The 21,924-nt window shown below is 46.2% G+C and overlaps 1 protein-coding gene across 3 annotated transcripts in view; it reads left to right on the top strand.

The window, feature by feature from the left end:
- The window catches only part of ASXL2 (ASXL transcriptional regulator 2), a 127,409-nt gene that overhangs the window by 69,600 nt on the left and 35,885 nt on the right, over nt 1-21,924 (top strand). The window contains exon 1 of one of the 3 annotated variants that reach the window (XM_075497581.1): nt 2,591-2,748. The exons of the other annotated variants lie outside the window; for them this stretch is intronic. Within the exon in view, the coding sequence (XP_075353696.1) occupies nt 2,712-2,748 (37 nt within the window). The 5' untranslated portion in view covers nt 2,591-2,711. Of the gene's footprint in view, nt 1-2,590; nt 2,749-21,924 lie in introns of those variants that run through there. 3 annotated transcript variants of the gene reach the window in all.

Raw genomic sequence — 21,924 nt, 5'->3', positions numbered from 1 at the left:
GCACTCAGATAAATAAATGCCCTCAGATGTCTCATGTTCCTTTTGAATAGAGGCTGTCCTGACCGCTTGGTGTGAGACACTTGTTAGATGTTGCAGTCTGTGTCAGCCCATGTGTTTCATGAGGGATTTCAGAAATACATAATGAAGGACATAAACAAAAGAGACTACTTTGCAAAAAATGTCTTTAAAAACAGAAAAGCTACACTAGCCATTCAAAAAGCCCTACAAATTTATGGTGCCGTGTTCCCTTCCAGGGTATGACTACGGAAGGGGAGTACGAGCAGCGTCAAGGCTCCCGTTAAGGGCAGAGTTGGAGGTGTTCGCAGCAGAGCTTGGTGCTGGGGGGCTGCTGTAGGGAAATAGTCAGGTCCTGAAGGATGCTTACTGGCAACAGATTTACATTAACATCTGAATTGATCCCTCCTTTCTCAGGAAGGATATTTGGTGCGGCTGTGGAGGAGCTACGAAGGCACCTGAAGTGCGGGAGAGCGCCTTGTTAGGGATTCTCAGTAAAAGCCATCCCTGATCAGGCAGCAAATGGGAACCTGCTCATTTGTTCTGGGAAATTAAACGTGGCTGAACGTGAGGCTGATGGTATCATCTGTCGCTAGCTACAGCAGCCCGCGTACTTCCACCAAGCTGGTCAAACAGCGTGTCCAGAGTTGGGTGCGCCTATGATTTTTTTAGGTTTGGAAACAAGGTTTGGCTCTTGATTTTGGTGTGGTTTTGAACTGTAGCTTTTAAAACTAATTTAATCCAAACTTAAATGAGTAGCCGGAGGGGTTACAAAGATCATTACGTTCCTGCTGTTCACAACAGTCAGTGGCTGGAAGGCAGAAGAGGCACCGTAGCTGCTCCGAGGGTGCAAAAGGCTGTGGCTTGAACTCGTGCTTTAGTAGACGTGTGAGAATACACGAGGGCGATGAGGCTGCCCCAGCTGCAGGAGAAACTTCTGAAGCTTGCCTGTTTGCAGACATTCAAATCAATTGATGCCCGGACATAAATGTACAGCAAATTGGACTTGGGTAGTTCTAGGTCTCATTACTTAATTTGGCTGTGATAGCTCTCGGGCTTCTGTCACTGAATAAGATGCCTGGTTTATCTTCCCAGCTCCGTTTCTTGGCTGTAACGTAATTTTGCACCAAAATTAAATGATCCAAAACTGTTTAATGAGATAAAATAAGGTATGATGATGGTAAATGGTTAAAAAAATCTTTGCATGAAACATTTTAAAATTCTAATATTTGTGAGGCATCTTTTGTAGGTCGCATGCTATAACTCTGTTATTTTAGAGACAGTAATTTTCCCTAAGTGGAACCCACACTTCTATCAGTTTAAGTTTCTCAAAGTGCAGACCAGCTGTACTCAGAGAGCTGACAGTCTCGGAGACATATATAAAAAAGAGTTGTGCCGTGAAGTCCACGGGGAAGAAAACTTTCTTTCATTTTTAGTATTTCATTTACTTTATGCATCTGAAAAGATTCTTTTGGTTTCCTCCAACAAAACTTGAAGTTTCATAATCTTGCTATATATAAAAACTAACCTGCATGTCATATCCAAGGAGCTGCCATGAAAAGCATAACGAAAGTAGAAAGTGCAAACAGCTTCAGCTCACTCCCGGCCGCGGTTCATCTCGCAGTTCTGCAGTCAGCAATGGTGAAAGCGGAAGGGAACGAATCTGCTCCTTGCAGGACCTCCTGGCAATGACAGGTCTGACTTCGGGGGGTGAGAAGACGTGGCGGGGATGCTGGCAGCTCTCCTCCTTGGTGCCTCCATGCCTTTTACTGCTGTTTTCTTCTACAAGAGTAGAAGCGTTTCTACTTCAAAACGCATTTTATTTTTAGTTGGTATGTTTGTTTGCTCTTTGTTAAAATAACCAGAAAGGCATTAAATTCCAATTAGAAAGATTCCTTCAGCGTTGAGCTATGTAGCATCAGCTCTGGAATGCAGCACTCCTACACGGCCGCTTCCTGGACTGTCTGTGCGTACATGAAACACACAAAAGCCTCCTTCCTCATTTAAAAAAAAAAAAAAAAAAAAACAGCTCACTGAAATTCAAGAACAGCCCAGATTTCAGCCAGAATTGTCCTGTGGCATTGCTTGGCTGCCTGCCACGTTTTCACCTGGGTGATGTTTGAGATAGGGGTGTCAGCATCCACCAAGCCCTTTGTAATTCGACCGATCCCAAGAGTCTCGTAGGAAGCAGCTAGTACAGGGTACAGCTTCTGGGGTTTTTTTTCTTTGCAAGGATTGGGGAGGATAGATTTTGTTGTGAGAATACAGAATTCCATAAAAATCAATGAAGTGAATGCAGACTGGGGTAGACAGCGAACAGATGAGCTGTGCTCATATTATTTTGCTTAGAGGCTTTGACTTGAGCTCTTTGAGACTGCAGTTTAGCGTAATGTGACATTATTTTTGCTCATATACATATAAAACAGGAAGCGCATTCAGATAACATCAACAGCCGCTTCCTTATATGTACAAAAATAAAGTGCTCTGACAGCAGCAAAACTGACGCTTTGATTTTAGAAAGGATAGAAACCTTTGTGCATTTGTAGACCCACATGGGCATTACACGGGACCAATCAGCAGCACAGGGGAAAAAGTTTAAAAACAAGCCCCATGCACTATTGCCTGTACATCTGCGCGTGAGAAGGCGGGAGGAAGCCAGGAGCAGCATTGATTGCGGAGCTTAAGAAGAAGCAGCAATGTTCATGGAGCAGCTCTGTGCAATCCCCCTCGAAGGTAAGGTGCGGTTGTTGCAGCAGGCAGCTGCGGCAGATTTTTGCTTTTGGGCATGAAGCGGGTGCTTTTCTGGCTGGGGTCCCTCTGTGCGGATCAGAGGTGAGACGGACACCTTTTCTTTGGCCTGGAAGCAGCTACTCGGCTGTTGTCTTTGGAGTCTGATGATAAAAACAAAGCTTTTTTTGGGTACAGTACTTGTAAAAGGATACTGCTGGTACTCCTTGGGTTCTGTGTTGTTTTAAATCATCCTGAAAGTGTAAATGCCTCAATTCCAGATGCTTTTATCACCATTTCGCTATAATACGTTTTGTAGGACAACTTGCAAGTGGTTTGTTGTAACACAGTCCATGAACGTGAAATACAGCTGCTCAGTACCACTGCCTGTGTGCGCACCTCGTTCGTACACCTCGGGTTGTTTCTGAGCTCAGGGTTACTAATATAGCCTGTCCTTACGGTGTCTGGAAATAAAACGTGTGTAACTTAGTCATGTTTCTGTGCTCAGCTGCAAAGCTTCAGTTGACTGGAGTGGAACCACGACCAGTGCCTACACCTGGCTTTGCAAGCTGGGACAAACAAATAAAAGGCGTTTGGTTCCAGTATAGAGCTGCCCAGGCTTTCATGGCTTCTGACAATGAAACTGGCTGTTCAAATTGGATTTTCCTATAATTTCTGCCATGTCCCTGGTGTACTCATTCTCATCAGAGTCGTCCTGAAAGAGAAGGATCTTGTTTAGCTTTTATAACTGGCACTTTCTGTGAGAGCCATTGCAGTAACAGGTCTCTCCTCTAGCAAAACCCAACCAAAGTTTGCGGTATTAAAAAGGGAAAAAAAAGGGGGGGGGGGGGTGTCAGATGGTAAAGTGAATTTAAGGGAAAAGGGGGAAACAAACTGGGCAAGATTATCGATAATCCTTCTCCATTAGCCAGTGATCAGCCTGTCTTGCTGACCCACAGGCACGTACCGGTGGGTCCCTCGTGGCTCCCAGGCAGTCAGAATTTTGTTCGACCAGATTAGTGTTCAAAGTGAAAAGTGACTATATTTGGCAAAATGTCATTTACTGAAAATAGATTAGAAGATTTTAGTAAGGTTCAAATAGGGTATCACCATAAACTCTTCTTAAATAGGACAGTGAAGGAAAATATCCAGAGTAATTAAACTTCCACACTACGTTCACTGCCAAGGGCCCATACTTAGGAAAACAGGAATAAGAAATAAAACACTGTTCTATACCTGAAATTTTGTGCATTATCTTTTAGTATAGAGGAAAACCTTGGGAGTCCAGGCGCACAGCAATACCGGTTCACAGTCGGAGGGCGTGACCTGCTTTTCCTATAAGATCTTTGCTGTGACGGTGGCTCTCAGCTTCCTTAATTACCGCCCGTGGCCTGATCACGGCACTGCCTTCAGAAAGCGCTTTGCTGCCGCGTGCCCATAGCCGCTGCCAAAAAAAATTTAAAAAAAGAATTCTGTTTGGGTTATGTCATTTTGTTTCTTCCTGCTAAAGATTTGGTAGAAATATCAGCTTTTCTAAGTACAGCCGATTCCTGCTTGTGCCTCGTGACTCAGGAGGAAGCTGTTTCCCGAGTATCACGTTATGCAATTTACCCAGGAATCTGCAGACACGAAGCCAAAAATGTTCCTTTTTCCTTTAGTTAAGTTAGTGTGTCTTCTGTTTAGGCTAGTGTATCATAGTGTCCAGGTTTGGAGTGGGCTGTCGTTTTTCATAATGGGCTATACAGCCTCCGAGGGCTTACTCTCTAGCAGTCAAGAAGTTGTATTTCCATTAGACTTCACAGCAAGCACCGTGTTTTTTAAGTTGCGTGAGCAACAGTCATTAGGCTGTGGTCACAGGCACTTACACATGGCTCTGCGTTTGGTAGGCATTTTAGACATGTAGAAAAACGGGTTATAAACTTAAACTCTACAGTAAAAGATTTTTTGCATGAATTCCCGTGCATTAATTTTCCTCAGCAACTAAAAAATCCCAAGGCTTACGGAAGAAATGACGGTAACGGGACAGGACGCCTTCAGTCTGTGCTTACACTGAGTGAACTTTTGCGATCCTTTCCCAGCACTTTAACAAACTCTCAGCTTACAGTCTTGGCCTGACTACCCTGCGCTCGGAGCCCGTGTTACACGCCAGCCTGCGGCTCCCCGCCTGCGCTCCCTCGCCGCAGAGCTCATCCCAGCTCCCCGTCCTCTTCTGTAAGGAGAAGGGCCAGCCAGAAGCTCTAGTTACTGTTGTGTTATTCGGGGTCGGTGGCATCGTACTGCTGTTTGGTGCGTGCACTGGAGAAGCCTTGGGCGTCCCTCCTGCCCTGTGTGGGGAGGACAGCCGTTGTGGGGGGGTTATTCCCATAAGCACAGTATGCCTAAGGTACTGCATGGCCCCAAAATGCGTCCACTGAAATGCAGGGAAAAGGGATTTGTAAGTCCCTGATTTGCTTTGCAGAAAGCTGACGAGTGGGCAGCCATTTGGTATGGCAAGGGTTTTTCAGGAAAAGCCCGTTTTCTCAGGGATTCTCGTCGCCGCAGGCAGGTGCTGCGTGGCCCCCAACGGTGCCCGTCTGAGACTCCATCGGGCCCTGCGGGAGCTTGGCCGCTTGCGTGCGGTAGCTGGGAAGGGTGCGTGGTCCTCTGAGCCGTGGTCCCCCACGCTCAGCACCGTCCCTGCGCTCTCGGGGCCATCCGCTTGCGCTGGAGGCGTGATGAACTGGAAGGATTCAGCCAAAGAGCTGGATTTCGAGAGCAAAGAGGAATTGAAAGCTGTTGCGTGTGGCTGCAGCTGCTCAGGGCGAGCAGAGGAACAGTAAAACCGCTTCTGTCTCCCTCCTGAGCTTTGCTGTTCTCAAGCTTTCTAATTGTGTTCAGCAGGTTTCTCAGGTGCTTCTCTGAGCTAGAGGCTTAAGAAAATCCAGTGCATGCATGTTTGTTAAGAGTCGCCAACTATATATTGTTCCCTTTAGTTCAGACTTTCCAACTATATTGCATTACAATTAGAAATATTTTTGCTGCCGAGCCTTGACAGCAGGCTCTGCAGCGAGGGACAGGGCAGGAACAAGTCCAGGCGTTCCTCTGCGCTCAGTAGGTCTCCAGCTGACAGGAGATGAACGCTGACAGGCTTTGCGGGGCAGCCCGCTCCGACCTCAGGAGCCCCAAGGCGATGGACATGCTCTTGTTCAAAGCAATAAAGTCTCCTCTCAGTGACAGTCTGGGGACGTACAGAAGTTGGTTGTACAAGCCTTAACGCGGAGCACGGAAAGTTTTGCCATGCAGTACCTGCAGAAGACAAGCTCACGTCCTACCTTCTCTCACCAGTGGTACATGGGTACACGAAGCGAAGCACATGCAGCCCTGTCTGAGGGCAGGGGCTGCTTTGTGAATGAGTTTTGTCATCTGGTTTTTCTTTTTCCTTCATTACTTCAGCATCTCTGGTTTGCCTTTGAGATTTTTGCAGTTCATTCTGTCATTCCATGTCAAACAAAATCTCAGTGGCTTTGCCTTTCAGCTTCACATACCGTGTCATGTTCAATTTTTACCCACAAAAACGCATGCCGGGTGCCTTTCCTCTCTAGAAGAAAGGTTGTCTGTGACCTGCCGCTCCTCTACACCCTGTGTCATAGGAGAAAGGGAATACAAACTTGAAAATACAAACTCCCGTTCACAAGGAGCCACATGGAGAAGACAAGGGGCAATGGGTACAGGTTGCACCGGGAGAGGTTTCATCTTGACGTAGGAAATTTTTTACAGTAAGAGCAATCATTCACTGGAACAACCTCCCCAGGGACGTGGTGGAGTCCCCATTGCTGGAGGTTTTCAAGATGCGTTGGACAAGGTGCTAGATAATCTCATCTGGCCTGCCTTTCCCGCGACAGGTTGGACTGCATGATCTTTCAAGGTCCCCGCCAACCTGGGCGTTTCTGTGGATCTCTGGAAAGCGGCTGGGGAGCTAGGCAGATGCGTACAGCAGATGCACCCTTCACTGTCAGGTCATTGGAGAGGCTCGGGGGCCACTCGCTGGGAAAATGCAGCAGGAATTCCTGCGTTGAGAGTGACGGGCTGAAGGGCTCCTGGCCTCCCAGCCCATGGCACTTGTGTGGTTGGCACCTCCGTGCCCGTGCTGCCAGCCAAGGACCCGCTTCGTTCTTCAAAGCAAAATGCACGTTCAGGAGATGTTTGATCTCTCTGCATGTGAAGCCATTTCTGAGTAAAGCCTAATTTCTTGTTTTACCAACACGATGGGATCCTCCTTTAACCTCTCTACATCTCTTTTTTCCTTATTCCCTTTAGCCTTAAACTTGTTCTGTATTGAATCGGTACTGGGGGTTTTTTGAACTATGTGTACTGTGATACTGAGGTTGTGTGTCTTCCATGTCTGCATGCAGAAGAAACCTTACTAGGATGGGTTGTTGTTTTTTTTGTTTGTTTGTTTTGGTTTTTTTTTTTTTTTTTTTTTTTAAGGCAGAAATCATGATCCTCAGCACTGGCAGTCTGACAGCTCAAGGTCTTAGGAATGAAGACTCCAGCTCACTCTCAGGTGTGCTCAGGAAGGGCAATAGCGAGTCTGATCACAGGCCTGCGTAGCCTGGTAGTCTGCTCCACCGTTGATCAACAGCAGTAACCCAGAGAGAAGGTGCAAGAAGAGCACAAGAACGTGACAAGTGTGGTTTCACATCATCCAGAAGTCTCCAGCTCTTGCATTTGATTCGGAACCGTTGGTCTCTTCGCTTTAGCATGCCATTCAGGACTTTACAGACCCTCATCGTATTGCTTATCAGTTATCTCTTCCAGGCTGAGTGGCCCTTATCATTCCTCATTTAAAGGCCATTCCGTCCTTGTTGGGCTTTTCTAGCTCACCTAGATGTATTTAGAGCCAATATGAAAATGGCACAGTCTTCAAGAAGTAGGTGCATGTATGTTTTGTTTCTGTTCTGTATTTCTTTCCTGGTAATTCCTGTCACTCTGCTTGCGTTGACCACTGTTGACCTGAGGCCTTTGTACAAGTGTTTAGTATAATACTAAGATAACATTTCTCTGTGGTCATCGTCCCCTCTCCTACAAGTTGTCCGTCAGCCCATGTGTTTTTCCCTGCGTAACTTGGTATCATCAGCAAACTCTGCCACTTTGCTGTTTGCTGATTTTTTCAACCAATTTATGAATATGATACTTGGATATCTTGACAACCTCCTGATGTTCTTTGCCGCCAGATACGTTTTTGGTCCACACGTGTAATACCTGGCTGCTGAACAGGTCCTATGAGGAGCAGCCAGGACACGCAGTACGCAGCAGTTGGGTCTGGTGGCATTCAGCCAGGCAGGCTGACCGTGACATCTTCAGAGTCTGCTTCCTTCTTTCACTATTGCAGAAACCATTAGGAAAATAAAAAGTTTCCTGAGAGATGTGCTAAGGAGATGTGTCACTGTGTAACTCAGAAATGCTGGAGGGAAACCAGGTTAAGCTGTTAGTGATCAGAGGGCCAAGTATAGCGTTATTTTGCTCAGGTCAGTCTTTCAAGGAGATGAACCGTCTCACGCAATAAAATTGCTTGTGCCTGTGAAAACCACGTTGAGGGAGCAGTCGCACTGTCAGGTGTTTGGGGCAGAACCTGCCACCCTTTGAGAGCTCTGTTTATTGACGTAGAGCGAGGTGTATTTGAGGCAGCTGAGAGTGCTGGTATTTCAGCTAGGCTGTACAGCTGGGAAGCGTGCTGCCACTGGCACGTCAGGCTTCGGCGGCAGTGCCAGTCCATGCAAATTATGTGTCTCTAATGGGACGTGACCATGTTATTTTGTTTGTCATAAGCGCACTGAATTTGGTTGAATTTCCTGTCCAACCATGTATAAACTATATATATATATATATACACACACACACACACTATTGAAATGTAGGGATGTGAGGAATCTTCTTAACCGTTGATAGGTATTGTACCGTGTTTGCCCTGAGTGACCAAAAACATCCAACAGAGGATAAAAATGTTTCTAGCCTTGCTGAAATTTAGTTTTTAAGAAATGGATAACATGTATTCTAAAAGTCCTGGCTAGGTAGCACTGCCCTGTGCTTACCGCAGAGGAACCGGCATTTCTCCTGCACTTTGCTTTTCAAATAAGTACTGGCCACATAACTGCCTCTTCATATTTATCAATAGCATTAAAAGTTCTGCCTTGCAGTGGTTACTACCAGCTTGGCGGTCATCTTCAACTGTGAAGGACTCATAGCAATATATAATACGTTTTTTATTTTAATTGCTTCCTTTGCTTCTCCTCTAGGAGAAGAATTTTCCTATTCCACATTTCCGATGGGTAATGCGATTACCTGTGACTTACTGGTGGTCTAATGAATCTCTATAGCGATCTGCAGTTTTCAGTTGCGCTTTCTTGGCAGCGTTTTTCTTACCACTCAGATTTGCTCGTGTTTTCATCACTTGTGGGAAACCAGATCTTTTTAAATGAAGTATCCTGGCTTGTGTCAGAGTAGTGTGGCCAGCAGGACTGGGGCAGTGATCGTGCCCCTGTACTCAGCACTGGTGAGGCCGCACCTCGAATGCTGTGTTCAGTGTTGGGCCCCTCACTCCCAGAGAGACATGGAGGGGCTGGAGCGTGTGCAGAGAAGGGCAACGGAGCTGGGGAAGGGTCTGGAGCACAAGGCTGATGGGGAGCGGCTGAGGGACCTGGGGTTGTTGAGCCTGGAGAAAAGGAGGCTGAGGGGAGACCTCATCGCTCTCTACAGCTGCCTGAAAGGAGGGGGTAGAGAGGTGGGGTCGGTCTCTTCTCCCAGGTAACAAGTGACAGGACGAGAGGAAATGGCCTCAAGTTGTGCCAGGGGAGGTTTAGACTGGATATTGGGAAATTTTACTTCACCGAAAGGGTTGTCCAGCACTGGAACAGGCTGCCCAGGGAAGTGGTGGAGTCCCCATCCCTGGGGGTATTTAAAAGCCGTTTGGATGAGGTGCTTAGGGACATGGTGCAGTGGTGGGCTGGGCAGTGTTAGGTTTACGGTTGGACTCGATGATCTTAAAGGTCTTTTCCAACCTAAACGATTCTGTGATTCTGTGATTCTATGTGTGTGAGTGCTTCAGAGTGTCTCTGTCCTTACTGATCACAATACGGCCACGCTCCCTGTCCTTCAGCAGTTTGCCATCTTCTAGTTCAGTAGTTAATTCTTTTCCCCTTAAAACATGGCCCGCAGTGATTTCCTAATTTTTGGAAGCGTTAACGCTTTTGCTGATGGTCTCGTAAGGCTGTGTGAGCTGATGTCTTGAAGACTTCGCAGTTTCTTTCCATATATTATAGACGGATGCGCAAGATTTACCCTGCTGGCTACCACATTGATTCACAAGCAGCTGGTAACTCAGAATAGACAGATCTCAGTAAGCGGGAAGCAAACGGCTGGGTGTGATGAGGATGCTTTCCCTGCCTCTCCCTTCCGTCCTCCCTGCGCTTGTCGGAGCAGTGCTGGTGGCAGGCAGATGGGCGCAGGGAGGCTTGCCCGCTCCCCCTGCCCGCAGCACCTTCTCCTGGGTGCCCTCGGGAGGCAATGGGAGTGGGAGTGCCTGCAGCTACGGCTGCCCAGCAATCTTCTTTTAAAGACCTTTTTCGCTTGCCAGACTTTAATTTTGGGGCTTGGTTGTCTGTCTGTCTGGGGAAGGGGAGTGTCTTTTAACATCAGCAGGATCTCTTCAACTGCTGCTGAGAATAAAGTGTAGGGAAATTGATTTTTTTTGTCCGCTTAAAAGCCTTATTTTACCATTGTAATACACTGTCATGGCAGCGCCTCAGCCCAGGACTTTAAATTTGACTGCGTAGTTTCTTGCTGGAAAAAAAAAGACCAACAATTTTTTGTTTCCACGACATTGCGCCTGCATTTCTCGGCGTCTGAGGCTCTCGGTTTAGCCGGGTTGCAGCAATGGGCGAGGGCACAGGTCAGAACAACAGGAACAGGGAGCGGGGTCTTAGGGTCGACAGAGAGGCAAGTTTTTAAGCGCTGTTCATTTTTCACCAGAACTGTAAGTATCTCAGCTTGGCTCTTTCTCTGTTTTCAGTTCAGGGTTGTGGAATCCATTGTCAAATTGCGGGAGTTGCTTTTTTGGCTGGCCCCGCTGCAGCGGCCCTCGGGTGGCTGCGGAGGCTGGGCTGCAGCCTCTGCTCCAGCTGCCGATAGGCCCGATGCGCACTTGGGTTGCAGCTGACAAGATTTAATGTTTCTCGGCTATTTTTAATGTACGTTTGCAAATTAATGAAAATTAGTTTGGGGTGTGAGTTGGAAGTGCTGTTGACAATTAATTCCACATGCGGACCTTGCTGTTCCTGCGCGATCGTTCCCATATGGAGTGAATCAGGAAGAGTTAATCACAAACAACTGTGTGAGGAAGAGCCAGAATAGCTTCATTTTGATTTTTTTTGACAGTGGTCTCTCAAAACTGGTCTCTCAACAGCAGAGAAAAAACTGAATTTAATCTTAGCTGAGTTTCCTGCTCCCCGATAGCAAAGCCTTAGCTGGACACGTTACAGCACTGTTTTAGCAGGCTCCAGGGTCAGAGCGCTGATGTGCTGGGTGCTGGACGCAGGATTCCCGCCCCGGGGAGCTTGCAGTCACGTCGCTTAAGTCACAGTAGGTAAAAGCAGAGAAGGGAATACAGGGAAACAGCTTAATCTATACTTTGACTCCTAATTTAGGACTCTGAGCCACAAGCCTACCTTTCAGCTATACCCTATAGCTGGGGTTAAATGTGATCATCGGCGTCGTATTATCTTCATCAGTTTCTCTGCATAAAAGTTATTTGGCGAATTCCTAAATTGTCTAAATCAACTGTTTCCAGGTCAACTGTGTGGTTTCACCAATGAAGAAAAATGCTACTTCGTGAGGTGAAAATCAGGCAGCGTCAGTGTAGCGGGTAACTCATGGTTCTTCTCAAAAAAATTAAACCCTTGTGCTAGCGCCGTCTCAGCAGTAAATGCATTGGCATCACCACTGTTACAGTCCAGGCATAACTGCTTAGCACTCTCACGCACTCATGAAACACACGATAATCAAATAATCCTCTCGCAGGCGCTTGCGCTGTCCTCGGAGGCTTGTTCCCTGGCACGTCTGTCTTGGCAGCAAACCCTCGTTCAGTGGCTGAGTCGGTGAGACGCCTCGCAGGCACCGGTGAGGTGGTAGCTGGGAGGGCGATGTGCAAACCTGTGCAGGTTCCAGGTTGTGCCGCTGCATAGCTGGGTTGGAGATCCTCTGTAGTCAGGATACGAGATTTTTAAACGGCTTATTTTCTTTCCTTAAAGCGTATATTGGCAGAGACAAGCTGCGGTAACAATGATCAAAGAGACCTGAGAGCTAATGAGTTAGCTTGGAAGTAGCTCTTCAGACTCGAGGAGGAGAGCAGCCGTGCTGCCCCCGATGCAGTCGCACCGAGGTGATATGTGATGCAGGAGCCCGGGGGGGAGTTCAAAGAAACGTGACCACATCTTCCCCTCTTCGAACGCCTACATTAGCTTCCTATATGGTTCATGTTTGGCCACCTCTAACCTGCTCTGTGTTTGAGTCAGCAACCTAGAAACGTGTTCTGTTACCCCAAAACAAAGCATCTGAAGCATACGGTCCTGCTTACATTGGCCGCTGAGCGTCTGCTGTGAGGAGGTGCTGGGGGTCAGCTGAGATGCTCAGAGGGATGCTCTGCCCCGGACTCTGGTCCGTGCCCTCTCCTGACTGACCCTGGGTAGACTGGGGCAGCCATGGGGACCCCGCTGTGAGCCAGCATGCCTCCGCAGCCCTACGAAAGCAAACGTAGCGATAAAAAGACGGGCAGCCTTGTGCCTGATTAGCAATTTGAATCGGCTCATGGAGGGACCCGATACATCCCAGGACGGTTGGAGGGAAGGGATGGGGCTGCTCATCTGGGGAGGGAGGCGTAAGACCTCCTTTTGATGACAGCAAACCATGAGATCAGTTCGTTTGCTCGTGTACCTTAACAAACTTGCTGTGCTCCAGATATATTCTGGCTCAGGAATGCCCGTGTCTTCAGTATGCTGTGGTGTTAGTAGGCAGTCACAAGTAATACTCAAAAAAGGACATATTTTATTGAAGGATTCTGTAGAGAAGCATAAGAATAATCTTCACTGTAACTTACGGGTTTTTTTTCGCAACCATATGCTGCCCGAAGGGGGTTGCTTTACAAGGAACAAAGTTGTACGGGGTGTATTTCAGTTGCAGGTGCGTTACTTCTTCAGAGCAAATACTCCCATACTGAATGAGTTATATAGTGATTGGATTCTCTTAAAAATAAATCGTTATTAAAAATCAATTGTTATTAAAAATACAATATACCAGTCAACGACAGTCAACAGAAGTTCCCTTGAGCTTTGTGGGCATCTCACACTTGACACCATGAGGTAAAGCTTTGGGTTCTGACAAGCTCTTCAGGGAAGTGGCACTGCTTAAAAACGTACTCGACAGCAAGTGCCATTGGTGTTTTTTGTGTGTATTGTGCAATTTCTATTGTATTTTTTTTAAAACCATGCATTCCTAGGAATGCAGTGACTAACGCGTGTAAATGCACTGCTACAGCTTCATATGAGCAAATGAGTTTCTCCGTTTTCTCTTGCTGTTAATTTGGTGTTGCTGTCGCTGAGCCAAACTATTGAACCGTGTTGCAAGGTGAACGTTTCAGAAAGACAAGTGCTGCGTTTGTGCTCCTTCATGCTTCTCAGTAGATCTGCCTCAGCTTCTGCTTCCACGGTGCCTTATCGATGCTGTGCTTAAATTCACACGCTTGCTTTTGAGTATGTATCAGAAGCCTTACTGAAGCCTGTATCTTGTGTGCACAGGATGCCGGGTTTTGAGTGACCGTGTCTGTAGAGCTGCCAAATACTTGGTGTGCCGGAGGTGGCCGTGACCTGCCTGCGTTTCCTCTTGCAGGCTGTGACAGCCAGAGCGAACCCGCTGAGTGGGCGTACTGTTGCACAATTCATCTCTCTCCTTCTTCACACGTGGGATGCAGAAATACCTTTCATGCTCCTTTTTTAATTGCATTGCCTGAAAAGTGAGGGAGAAGAGCTGCGCTGCTGCTTCTGCCCTTCTGTGTGTCCCTGCGTGACAGCAGGAGGTGCTGGCACGGCAAAGTCCACGTCCTGCCTGGCCTGCAGCTACTCAACTCGATGCCTATTCTGTGGGTTGTAAATTTGCCTCCGAAAGGACTCAGAACTCAAGGAACAACCTATTGAAATGACACCTGTTCTCTGGCTACTGCCCATCAGCTGCGATCCAGAGAAAGAGAATACCTGCAAGGAATGACAAGGGTCATTTTAGAGGCTCCTCGGAGCAGGTGCCGTGTTCAAACCGAGCGACAAAAGGGTACCTGGAAAGTGGACGCTGTCAGTTGGGTATCGGTCATGTCAAAACTGGCTGCTTTAGGAGCTGAATGTTAGTGCTAGAAGCTTTTCTGGTCTGAGAGCATAAAATATTGGCCTTTTTCAAAATAATTCTTACCCTGGTATGCTCAGAGGAAGATTTTCCTGTCTTCCCTCGCTTTAACGTAGACATTCCTCCCCACTTTTCTATCATCATATAAAACCATCCACATGACGAGATTTTTTCCTTGTGGAGCAACGCATCCTCCTCACTCTCCATTTCAAGGCCATCATCGGCCGTTGGTATCCAGCGCGCTCATGGAGCGCAGACGTCTCTCTGTGACCCCTCTTTGCACCAACCTCATGGCAGGAGTCACCTGGCTGCCTCTGGTCACCAGATAGGTGGCTGTGAAGAAGACAGCTCTTCCACCGTGCCAGGGTAACTCTTCTCTTCATCCGTGCTGTTATTCACAGCCTGTGTTTCTCTCTCTCGGTCTTACCGTGAAGTGGTATAGGTATTGTTTACGAATTTGGGACGGGTTTTCTCCTCTGCCTTTGTGGTGACCTGCAGGGACAGGCCTTGAAGTACATGTGTGCTGTCACCAGAAACACGAGCACCTGGGTTTTCTGTGGCAGTAAGCATTGACGGGATGGACTGTGAGATTCAGATCTTGGTTTTACACAAATGGCCTTGACCTGAAGAATTTCATTTCTCCTTTTTTGGCATCAAAGAGGAGAGAAGCTTAGGTGAACTGCTAAGTTCTTTGCAGCTCTACAGGTATTTTTTAGGGAAGAGGGAAGTGTTCTTGACATGGAAACTTCTATTTTAGGTAAAGTAAAAAGCAAACACTGAAATCTTTGCAGTAATGTGCTGAGACCAGACACCGGCAGCTGCCAAGGTCGGTTGTCAAATTACTTTCAGTGAGTGTTGGGTGTTTATCAGCAGGGGAATGAATGATTGCTTCTATCAGCTACCTGGACTACTGAGGTGCATATTGTGAATAACTCAGATTTATCACTCACCCTTTCAGTCTTGACTTTTTCCTAAAGGCACACGCCTGCTCTAATGTTTGGTTTTTAACAAAAAAACCCCAAACAACAGAACAACTCATTGATGTCGGCTAATTTGATGTCAGCTGAAGTAATTAGCACTTACAGCTGTAATCTTTTAAGGAGTTTATGTAAAATACTTTATTTCTCTTCTTCCTTCCAGTGCAACAGCTGAAAAAATGTTGTTTGGATCAGTAAAAAATCTCTCCATTCAGAACATTTTGATGATCATGATTTGACTTTTCTGAACACCCAGGGCACTGTGCCTTTGTCTGCCTTTGCCATCACCGTGTGCCCTCCAGAAAACTTGAAAATGCCTAAGCTTAGGAGGTGACGGGTACAAACTACCAAGCATTTCTTTTTACCGTTTCTTTTAGTTTCATTTTGTAATTAGATTCTGAGCATGCTGGGTTGGGGACTTCTCATTCCTTTTGCACACATACTGTCTGCCGCAGGGTCTGCCGGTCTGTGGCTGGTGTTCCTAGATGTGCTGCACGCTGCGAATAATAAACGCAGTCGGGTGCCCTCCCCATGCCTGGGCTGAAACCAGAACTACTTTTGTGTCATTTAGGTAAGCCTGGGGTTTGCTAACTAGGAGATCTCCGTAGTTGATAAAGCTTCGTGACAGAGACGTTGTCTGAAACGTTCATCATGCTGATGGATGTTCCCGTGCCCAGGCTGGAGGGTACCGCAGCCGCTCTGAAGGGCCGTGCTTGGTCCTGCCTCCCAAAGAGCTCCGCATTGACCCATCCCTCTGACGAAGGGCCGTCATGGACGCACAGAGTAGGTTTTGGTGGCAGTGTCTCGAGTATTTGAGGTAGGATGTTTGGCTACTCTTGGCAGCTCAGGTTGTCAGACCTTTCTCTAAGTGATGCAATACTATACTCTTCGTGTTGTTAAGCTACTTAGTGAGAGCTGCTTGGTGCCAACTTTATTTCTTCGCTAAGCAGAGAGCTGTAGAGCTGTATCTTTCCTTTTCTCTTCCCCCCTCTTTCGTAAGGTGTTTGTTAGTATTTAACTGATGTCCTTTCCTAGAGTGGAGGAATTACCCAGTGTAACCAAGAAAGCATGTATATGAATAAATTAAGAAGGCTTTAAATTGGGAGAGAAAGAGGGTAGAGAGCTTAGGTGGGATCACCGGAGCATGGAGACATATGAGCCATCAGACTTGTTGAGTACTTCAGTTTGTTTTCTCAGAGCTGCCAGTGCAAGATACACCCAAGTCTCTCTATATGAAGCAAACAGTTGAGCTTTTAGATGTTTATAAAGACGTAATGTGGTAACAGGAACGTGTCATCCTCGTCCGAGCAGTACAAGTTTCAGCTTTACCCAGGGTAAGTGCAGGAGGGGGAGTTCTGGGAAGTTGCAATTGGACAGTATTTTTGGGCATTATTTCTTCCTTCATTTTAGCAAGGAGCAGTCATGTGGGGGAGAACTCTTTTAAAATGGTTGTCTCACTTGTAAGTATGATATTGTTTTGATATGAATTCAAGGTCGAGTTCCCATTCTCATTCTGGTAAACTGCATACCTGTAGAAAAGAAGGGCATTGCATTAACCCGAGACATTTCTGTGCTTCTCAAAACATCTTTTAATGGCTTTCACTAGCAGTTTTTCAAGTAATACATCTGGATCCCATTAGCTGTTTAAAATTGGGTTATTTTAAGCTTATGACTGCACATAGTTGAAGGGGGGGGTATTGTATTTTTAGTTCAGCTTGACTGTACTTTCTTTCCAAATGAGTAAAGTGCAGCCTTTTCTTTCTGAATGTGTAGATTTTGAGGCAGACAGCCCCATGGAAATGCATGCAATCCCTTGAGCAGGAACTCTGGATCTACTATTTTAATTTTTTTTCATATTATGCTCTCCCAAGCCCAAACAAAATCAGAGACAAAACCCCAGCAGAGCTCCTACTTCTGAGCTCCAGCCGGGACGCAGAGGTGAGTACCTCGTCCGTGTGCCCACGTGGCTTTGCACCGAGCTCTGCTGCGAGAGTGACGAGAGCAGGCGCAGGGCTGGCGGCAGCGCCTGCCGATGGGACGTGTCTTGTGTCTAGATCGTGCTGCGTTTTGGTCCTTTTAAAGGCAAAGAGTAAATCTCTCGTGCCTGAAGGCTGTACAGAAGAGCGCTGCTTCTGTGCCAAATAATAAATCAAGGTTACGCTGGCAGCGGGATTACAGATTTTGGACTCCTAATGGGTGGAATGAATTCTCAGGATGCGTTACCCATTCATAAGATGGCATTGATTTCTGCAGCGCTTGCAGCCAGAGCAGTTTGTTAGGTGGCGCTCATGAAGCAGTTGTCCAGCAAAAGGCTTTTTCTCCCTAGTAGATTTTTTATCTAATGCTCTGAGTATAAATTTAGCAGAACAATTTCATTGCTCCAAAATAGTTTGATTCCACTTACCCAAAGGTGAGAGTTTCTTTTACTGTGTATTATATTTGAAACTATAATTAGCTCTGATCTTTAAAAGGTAAAGGATGAGAGACCCAGTAAAACGCCACAGTTCCAGGAGCTGTCGTGTGAGCGGTTCAGAAGGCTGTGCCCTTTGCGTACATCACAGCCTGCTGCAGTGTCAAAATACAGGGTCCGTGCGGTGTTTTTACACTAGTACTATGGGGGTAGGTTGGTTTTGGTTGTCTTCAGCCGTAGCTCAAGCAAAAGACTCTTCTTGTCAGATTAATTTCAGTTTCGCAAACTGTTATATCTTTTTTTCTTCTGATTTGAAAGTATTTTGACTCCCAAGTTCTCCCAGCAATTGCAGATACCTTTTTCCTTTACTTCTAGCACGTTTTTAATGGTTTGATTTTGTTTCATGCTGTTAAACAGTTAGCATGTTAGTCAAGATATCCATATGCCGGTGTTTGGTAAAGTGAACTGCCAAGGTTGACCTTAAGACGAATGACCCTAAGAGTAATTTTCTTTCAGAGCCACTGAAAAAAAACTTGTATAAATGCCAGGTCGTTCTTTATGCTTGCTTTCTTCAGCAGTGTCCTCTGCATCTCTTCTGAAACAAGCCTGAGAAACCGAACAGTCATTTCTGCTACATCAGTTTAAGAAAATCTTAATCTTGATTTAGGAATTGCCTGAGTGCCTGCCAAAAAAGTATGAGTTCTGTCATCATCCCCGTTGTTTCGCTGTAAGATCTCCCTCTGCTTTTCTCTTCCCTCCTCTCTGGCTCACTGCTGCTCCAGGTGTTTTCCTGCACTGCCTTAAACCGCTGCGCCCCGAATAGCCCAGTTCTGCAGCCGGCTACGCTCCATGCGGTGTCAAGGGAGGGCAAGGCAATAAATCAAAAAGTAAAGTGTTGGCTGAGTGAGTGAAGATCTCTATAGTTCTGTCTCGTGGAGATGGTGAGCTTAAAGGGATATTACAGTGTCCAGTCAATCTTGCTGCCCCAAAGCAGGATCAGCTCCATCCATGGATTTTCTCATGGTTGTTTATCTGACGCTGTTTGTGAAAGATAAACATTAGCCAGAATATTATTATTAATATCAACTTAGGCAAGTAAGCAGATGTATACTGGAAGCCAGTGGGATTTCAAACAAATATCCTGCTACTTTCACACCCTAAAAGGTAAATAATCTGTGCAAGACGAGACATCCAAGAAAAAATAAAAGTAAAAATATTTTGAGCATCTTTACCTTTCTGTTATTTTCAGTCTCATGTAGTGTACAGAATGGTGCTGGCACCTAACACCAGGTGAGAATTATGAGTCCTAGTGCTGCTTTGGTGGTAGGATGGACTTTAGCCGGGTACTGGCTAAAGTCCAGTTTCAGTGGACCAGTCTTGCGCTGGGTGGTGGCAGCAGAGAGCGCATGGTGGGATCTGCGTACCGGGGTGTCGGGAGACTTGCGGCGTTCCTTCCACCATTGCCTTCGGAAACACCGGGAAGACGCAGGATGTGGCACGCTGTTAAAATGGACGTGTGGTCAAATCATACTTCAGTTGCCTGGTTTGAGGCTTTCCTTTAGCCAAGAGGGTCAAGCAGAAAGTCCTTAGCGTTAACTGAACCGGGACTCTACGAAGGAAAGACACGAGGCAGCGTCTTGATGAAACTTTACAGTCTTACTCTTTCTGTTAGAAGGGCTCCCTGTCCTACATCCTGCATTTAATATTTGCAGCAATTTTCTGCAGTTTTTCTAAAAGAATTAACCACTCACCTTCTTCAATAAATTATTGTTAAATAGATCTTCCTACTTCTCTTTGCTGCTGTTAGCAGTTTCTTTATAAATGTATGTAAGAGAATTGATTGACCAATGGTTTAGGGTTTGCAAATCCTAAGGGAACCCAATACCTTGTAAAGTGTCGTCAGATCTTGCCGGACTGAAATTTCTAATTTAACTGACCTTTAACATAATCGAAGTTCTGTTATAATTTCATTCCTTAGAAGAAACGCTCTTGTGTCAGTGACATTTCACGTAAGAAGTCTAAAGTGTAAAGGAGTCCCTGTCCCACAAATTACAGCTGTAATTGACTGCAGACAGATCTTCCTCCGGTATTTATTCTTGCAGCTGGAGCATGGGACTGCATTGGATCCATTCTTAGTTTATCTAACACATCAGGGTTCGTGAGGTTTGGCTGACACATGTCCCACTTTATCTCATCTACTGTAGCCTTAGAGAACTGTTAACATTTCACCTGGCAATCTCCTCTCCCAGCCAAACCAACAGCAGGAAGCAATGAAACCTCGTGAATGAACCAGCTGGCGCAGTGACTTCAGGCCGAGTGTGCAGAGTTCCTCGTTTCGGAGCTATCCTGGCTATGGACGCATATGGTTAATCGCTTCTCCCAGCCAGCGCTCTCCAATACCCGAGGTTTTTTTTGTCACTGCCCTTTAGTCACATGTCTGTCCTTACCACTTATTATCAAGGTGACGTCTCCATCCCATCTCTCGTCTGCCTCTGTGGGGTGCGGGGATTCTGTTGACTGTTTCTAATTTACAAAATCTACTGACATTCATTTCTGTCAGATACTGGCCCGCAGTCTTCCCTAATCTTTAGCTGATCAAGGAAATCCTTATTTACACAGAAACAGCGCAAAGCAACTCATTGAGTATTACAATCGGAGTGCCTTCCTGGATGCACTGCTTTCCCAGATGTCGCTTTACATTCTGTAGTTATTTCTGCAGCCCCCCTCCAAAAGCGCTCTTAGGATTTAAGGGCATCGAGAGGTACAATCTCAGCTCCACTTATTTTTCAAATTATAAGAAAGCCTGAAGTGAAGACAGAACTAACTTTACTGAAATTCTGTTTAAATCTAGAGGAAACAAACTCAGCTTGTCAAGCCTTGTCCTTATGGGAGGCTGACTGTTTTTCTGCACGTGCACGTCTTTGTGTTACACTTCCGCTTGGCTGCGTGCAAAGTTCTTAAAAGGATGTAACCTTTCTGAGAGCTTTTGGGTCCAAGGACCCAGGGGTGCATTCTCACAGGTTTTCCTTCCATCCATCCCCCCTTCGCTTTGGGGGCCCGCAGCTGAGCTCAGGCAGCTGTGCCTTGGTTGGCTTTCTCAAGTTCTCCTGTTTGTTCTCGAGAATTTGTTGTGGCTACAGCTGTCAGTCCAACACAGCAGTCGTTGTGGCACTGCGGGCTTTTACACACTCAGAGGGTGTGCAAAATATCGTAATGCGGCTCTATTGTATCTGCTCCGGGGATGAGTTGTCTTCCCAGGCGTGGGTTTTAGCCTGTGCTGCCATTCCTGGGTTGAAAAGATTTGTTTTCTTTGTTCAAAGACAGCATAAAAATGAAAATGTGAATAGAATATGAGGCTGGGGAAGAGTAGCCTGTATTTGGCTTAGTGTTTCTACTTCACGCAGAACTTGTAGTTACAGCAGTGATAGACTTCAAAGAGGATGTGGTTTATGTTCCTGCTATTCAAATGTCTCAAAACCAGTAACAGTCAATCTGTTTCTCTGCCCGGGTTTTAAATGTTAAACCGAACTTGTGTTTTCTTGGTGTTTAACAGCTACGAGCAAGGATTAGGTTTACAAGGACGGGGGCGCAGCGTTTGTCCAGCCGAGGGTTGTGTTGGCAGCGGTGGTGGATTGGGAACGTATCTGGGTAGTGTAGGAGCGAGGCCGATGGCTCTGCCGTGCCCGGGCTCTCCGGTGACGACAGCGGCCCGGTGGCTGCAAGCACGGTGCTTTCCCCGCAGAAATGGGGCGCCCAGACGCGAAGCTGCATCGTTCTATTTTGTAGGCTTCACTCACGGCCCTTCCTTTGAGAATAATATCAAATAGCTCAGTATCCCTGGTTTTTATTGTGTCCTTAACCATTTTCTTTACTTTCCTGAATCCCATCAAATTTTGCTGATGTGGCGTGATCAGCACTACAGTACGTGAGACAGTCAACGTGAATATGCTGTAGGAGTTTTAGATACATCATCTTTCCGTCGTTATGCATTGCATCATCTTGCTGCCATTTTCATACACCTGCCAGCCGTAATGGATCCCTTTCCTGAGGTGACACAGTTCGTTTTTAACCCAAACTGTGTTTGGGTTAAAAAACCCCCCAAATCTTGGGTTTTTTCCTCCAAAAATGTACTTACTCCTTTTTGATGTTTTACTTCATGTTTTTGGTCTTTTGTTCTCTGGATTATATTTCTCTGAATTTCCACACAATTCTCTCTGATCTTAACTAAACTAAATATTTAATATTTTACTGTTTCCTGCCTTCCAGTCTATCACTAAGCACTAAAATGCTCCCTACTTAGACGTGACCTTGCAGAATTTTTGCTGATTTCTTGCCTGATTACCATTTGATTCTGTTCTTTGCCTTCTGTCCCAT

Source organism: Mycteria americana, chromosome 3, assembly GCF_035582795.1.
Source record: "Mycteria americana isolate JAX WOST 10 ecotype Jacksonville Zoo and Gardens chromosome 3, USCA_MyAme_1.0, whole genome shotgun sequence".
Lineage (NCBI taxonomy): Eukaryota > Metazoa > Chordata > Aves > Ciconiiformes > Ciconiidae > Mycteria > Mycteria americana.
The sequence above is the reverse complement of the archived record's forward strand: the minus strand, read 5'-3'. Positions and strand labels throughout refer to the sequence as shown.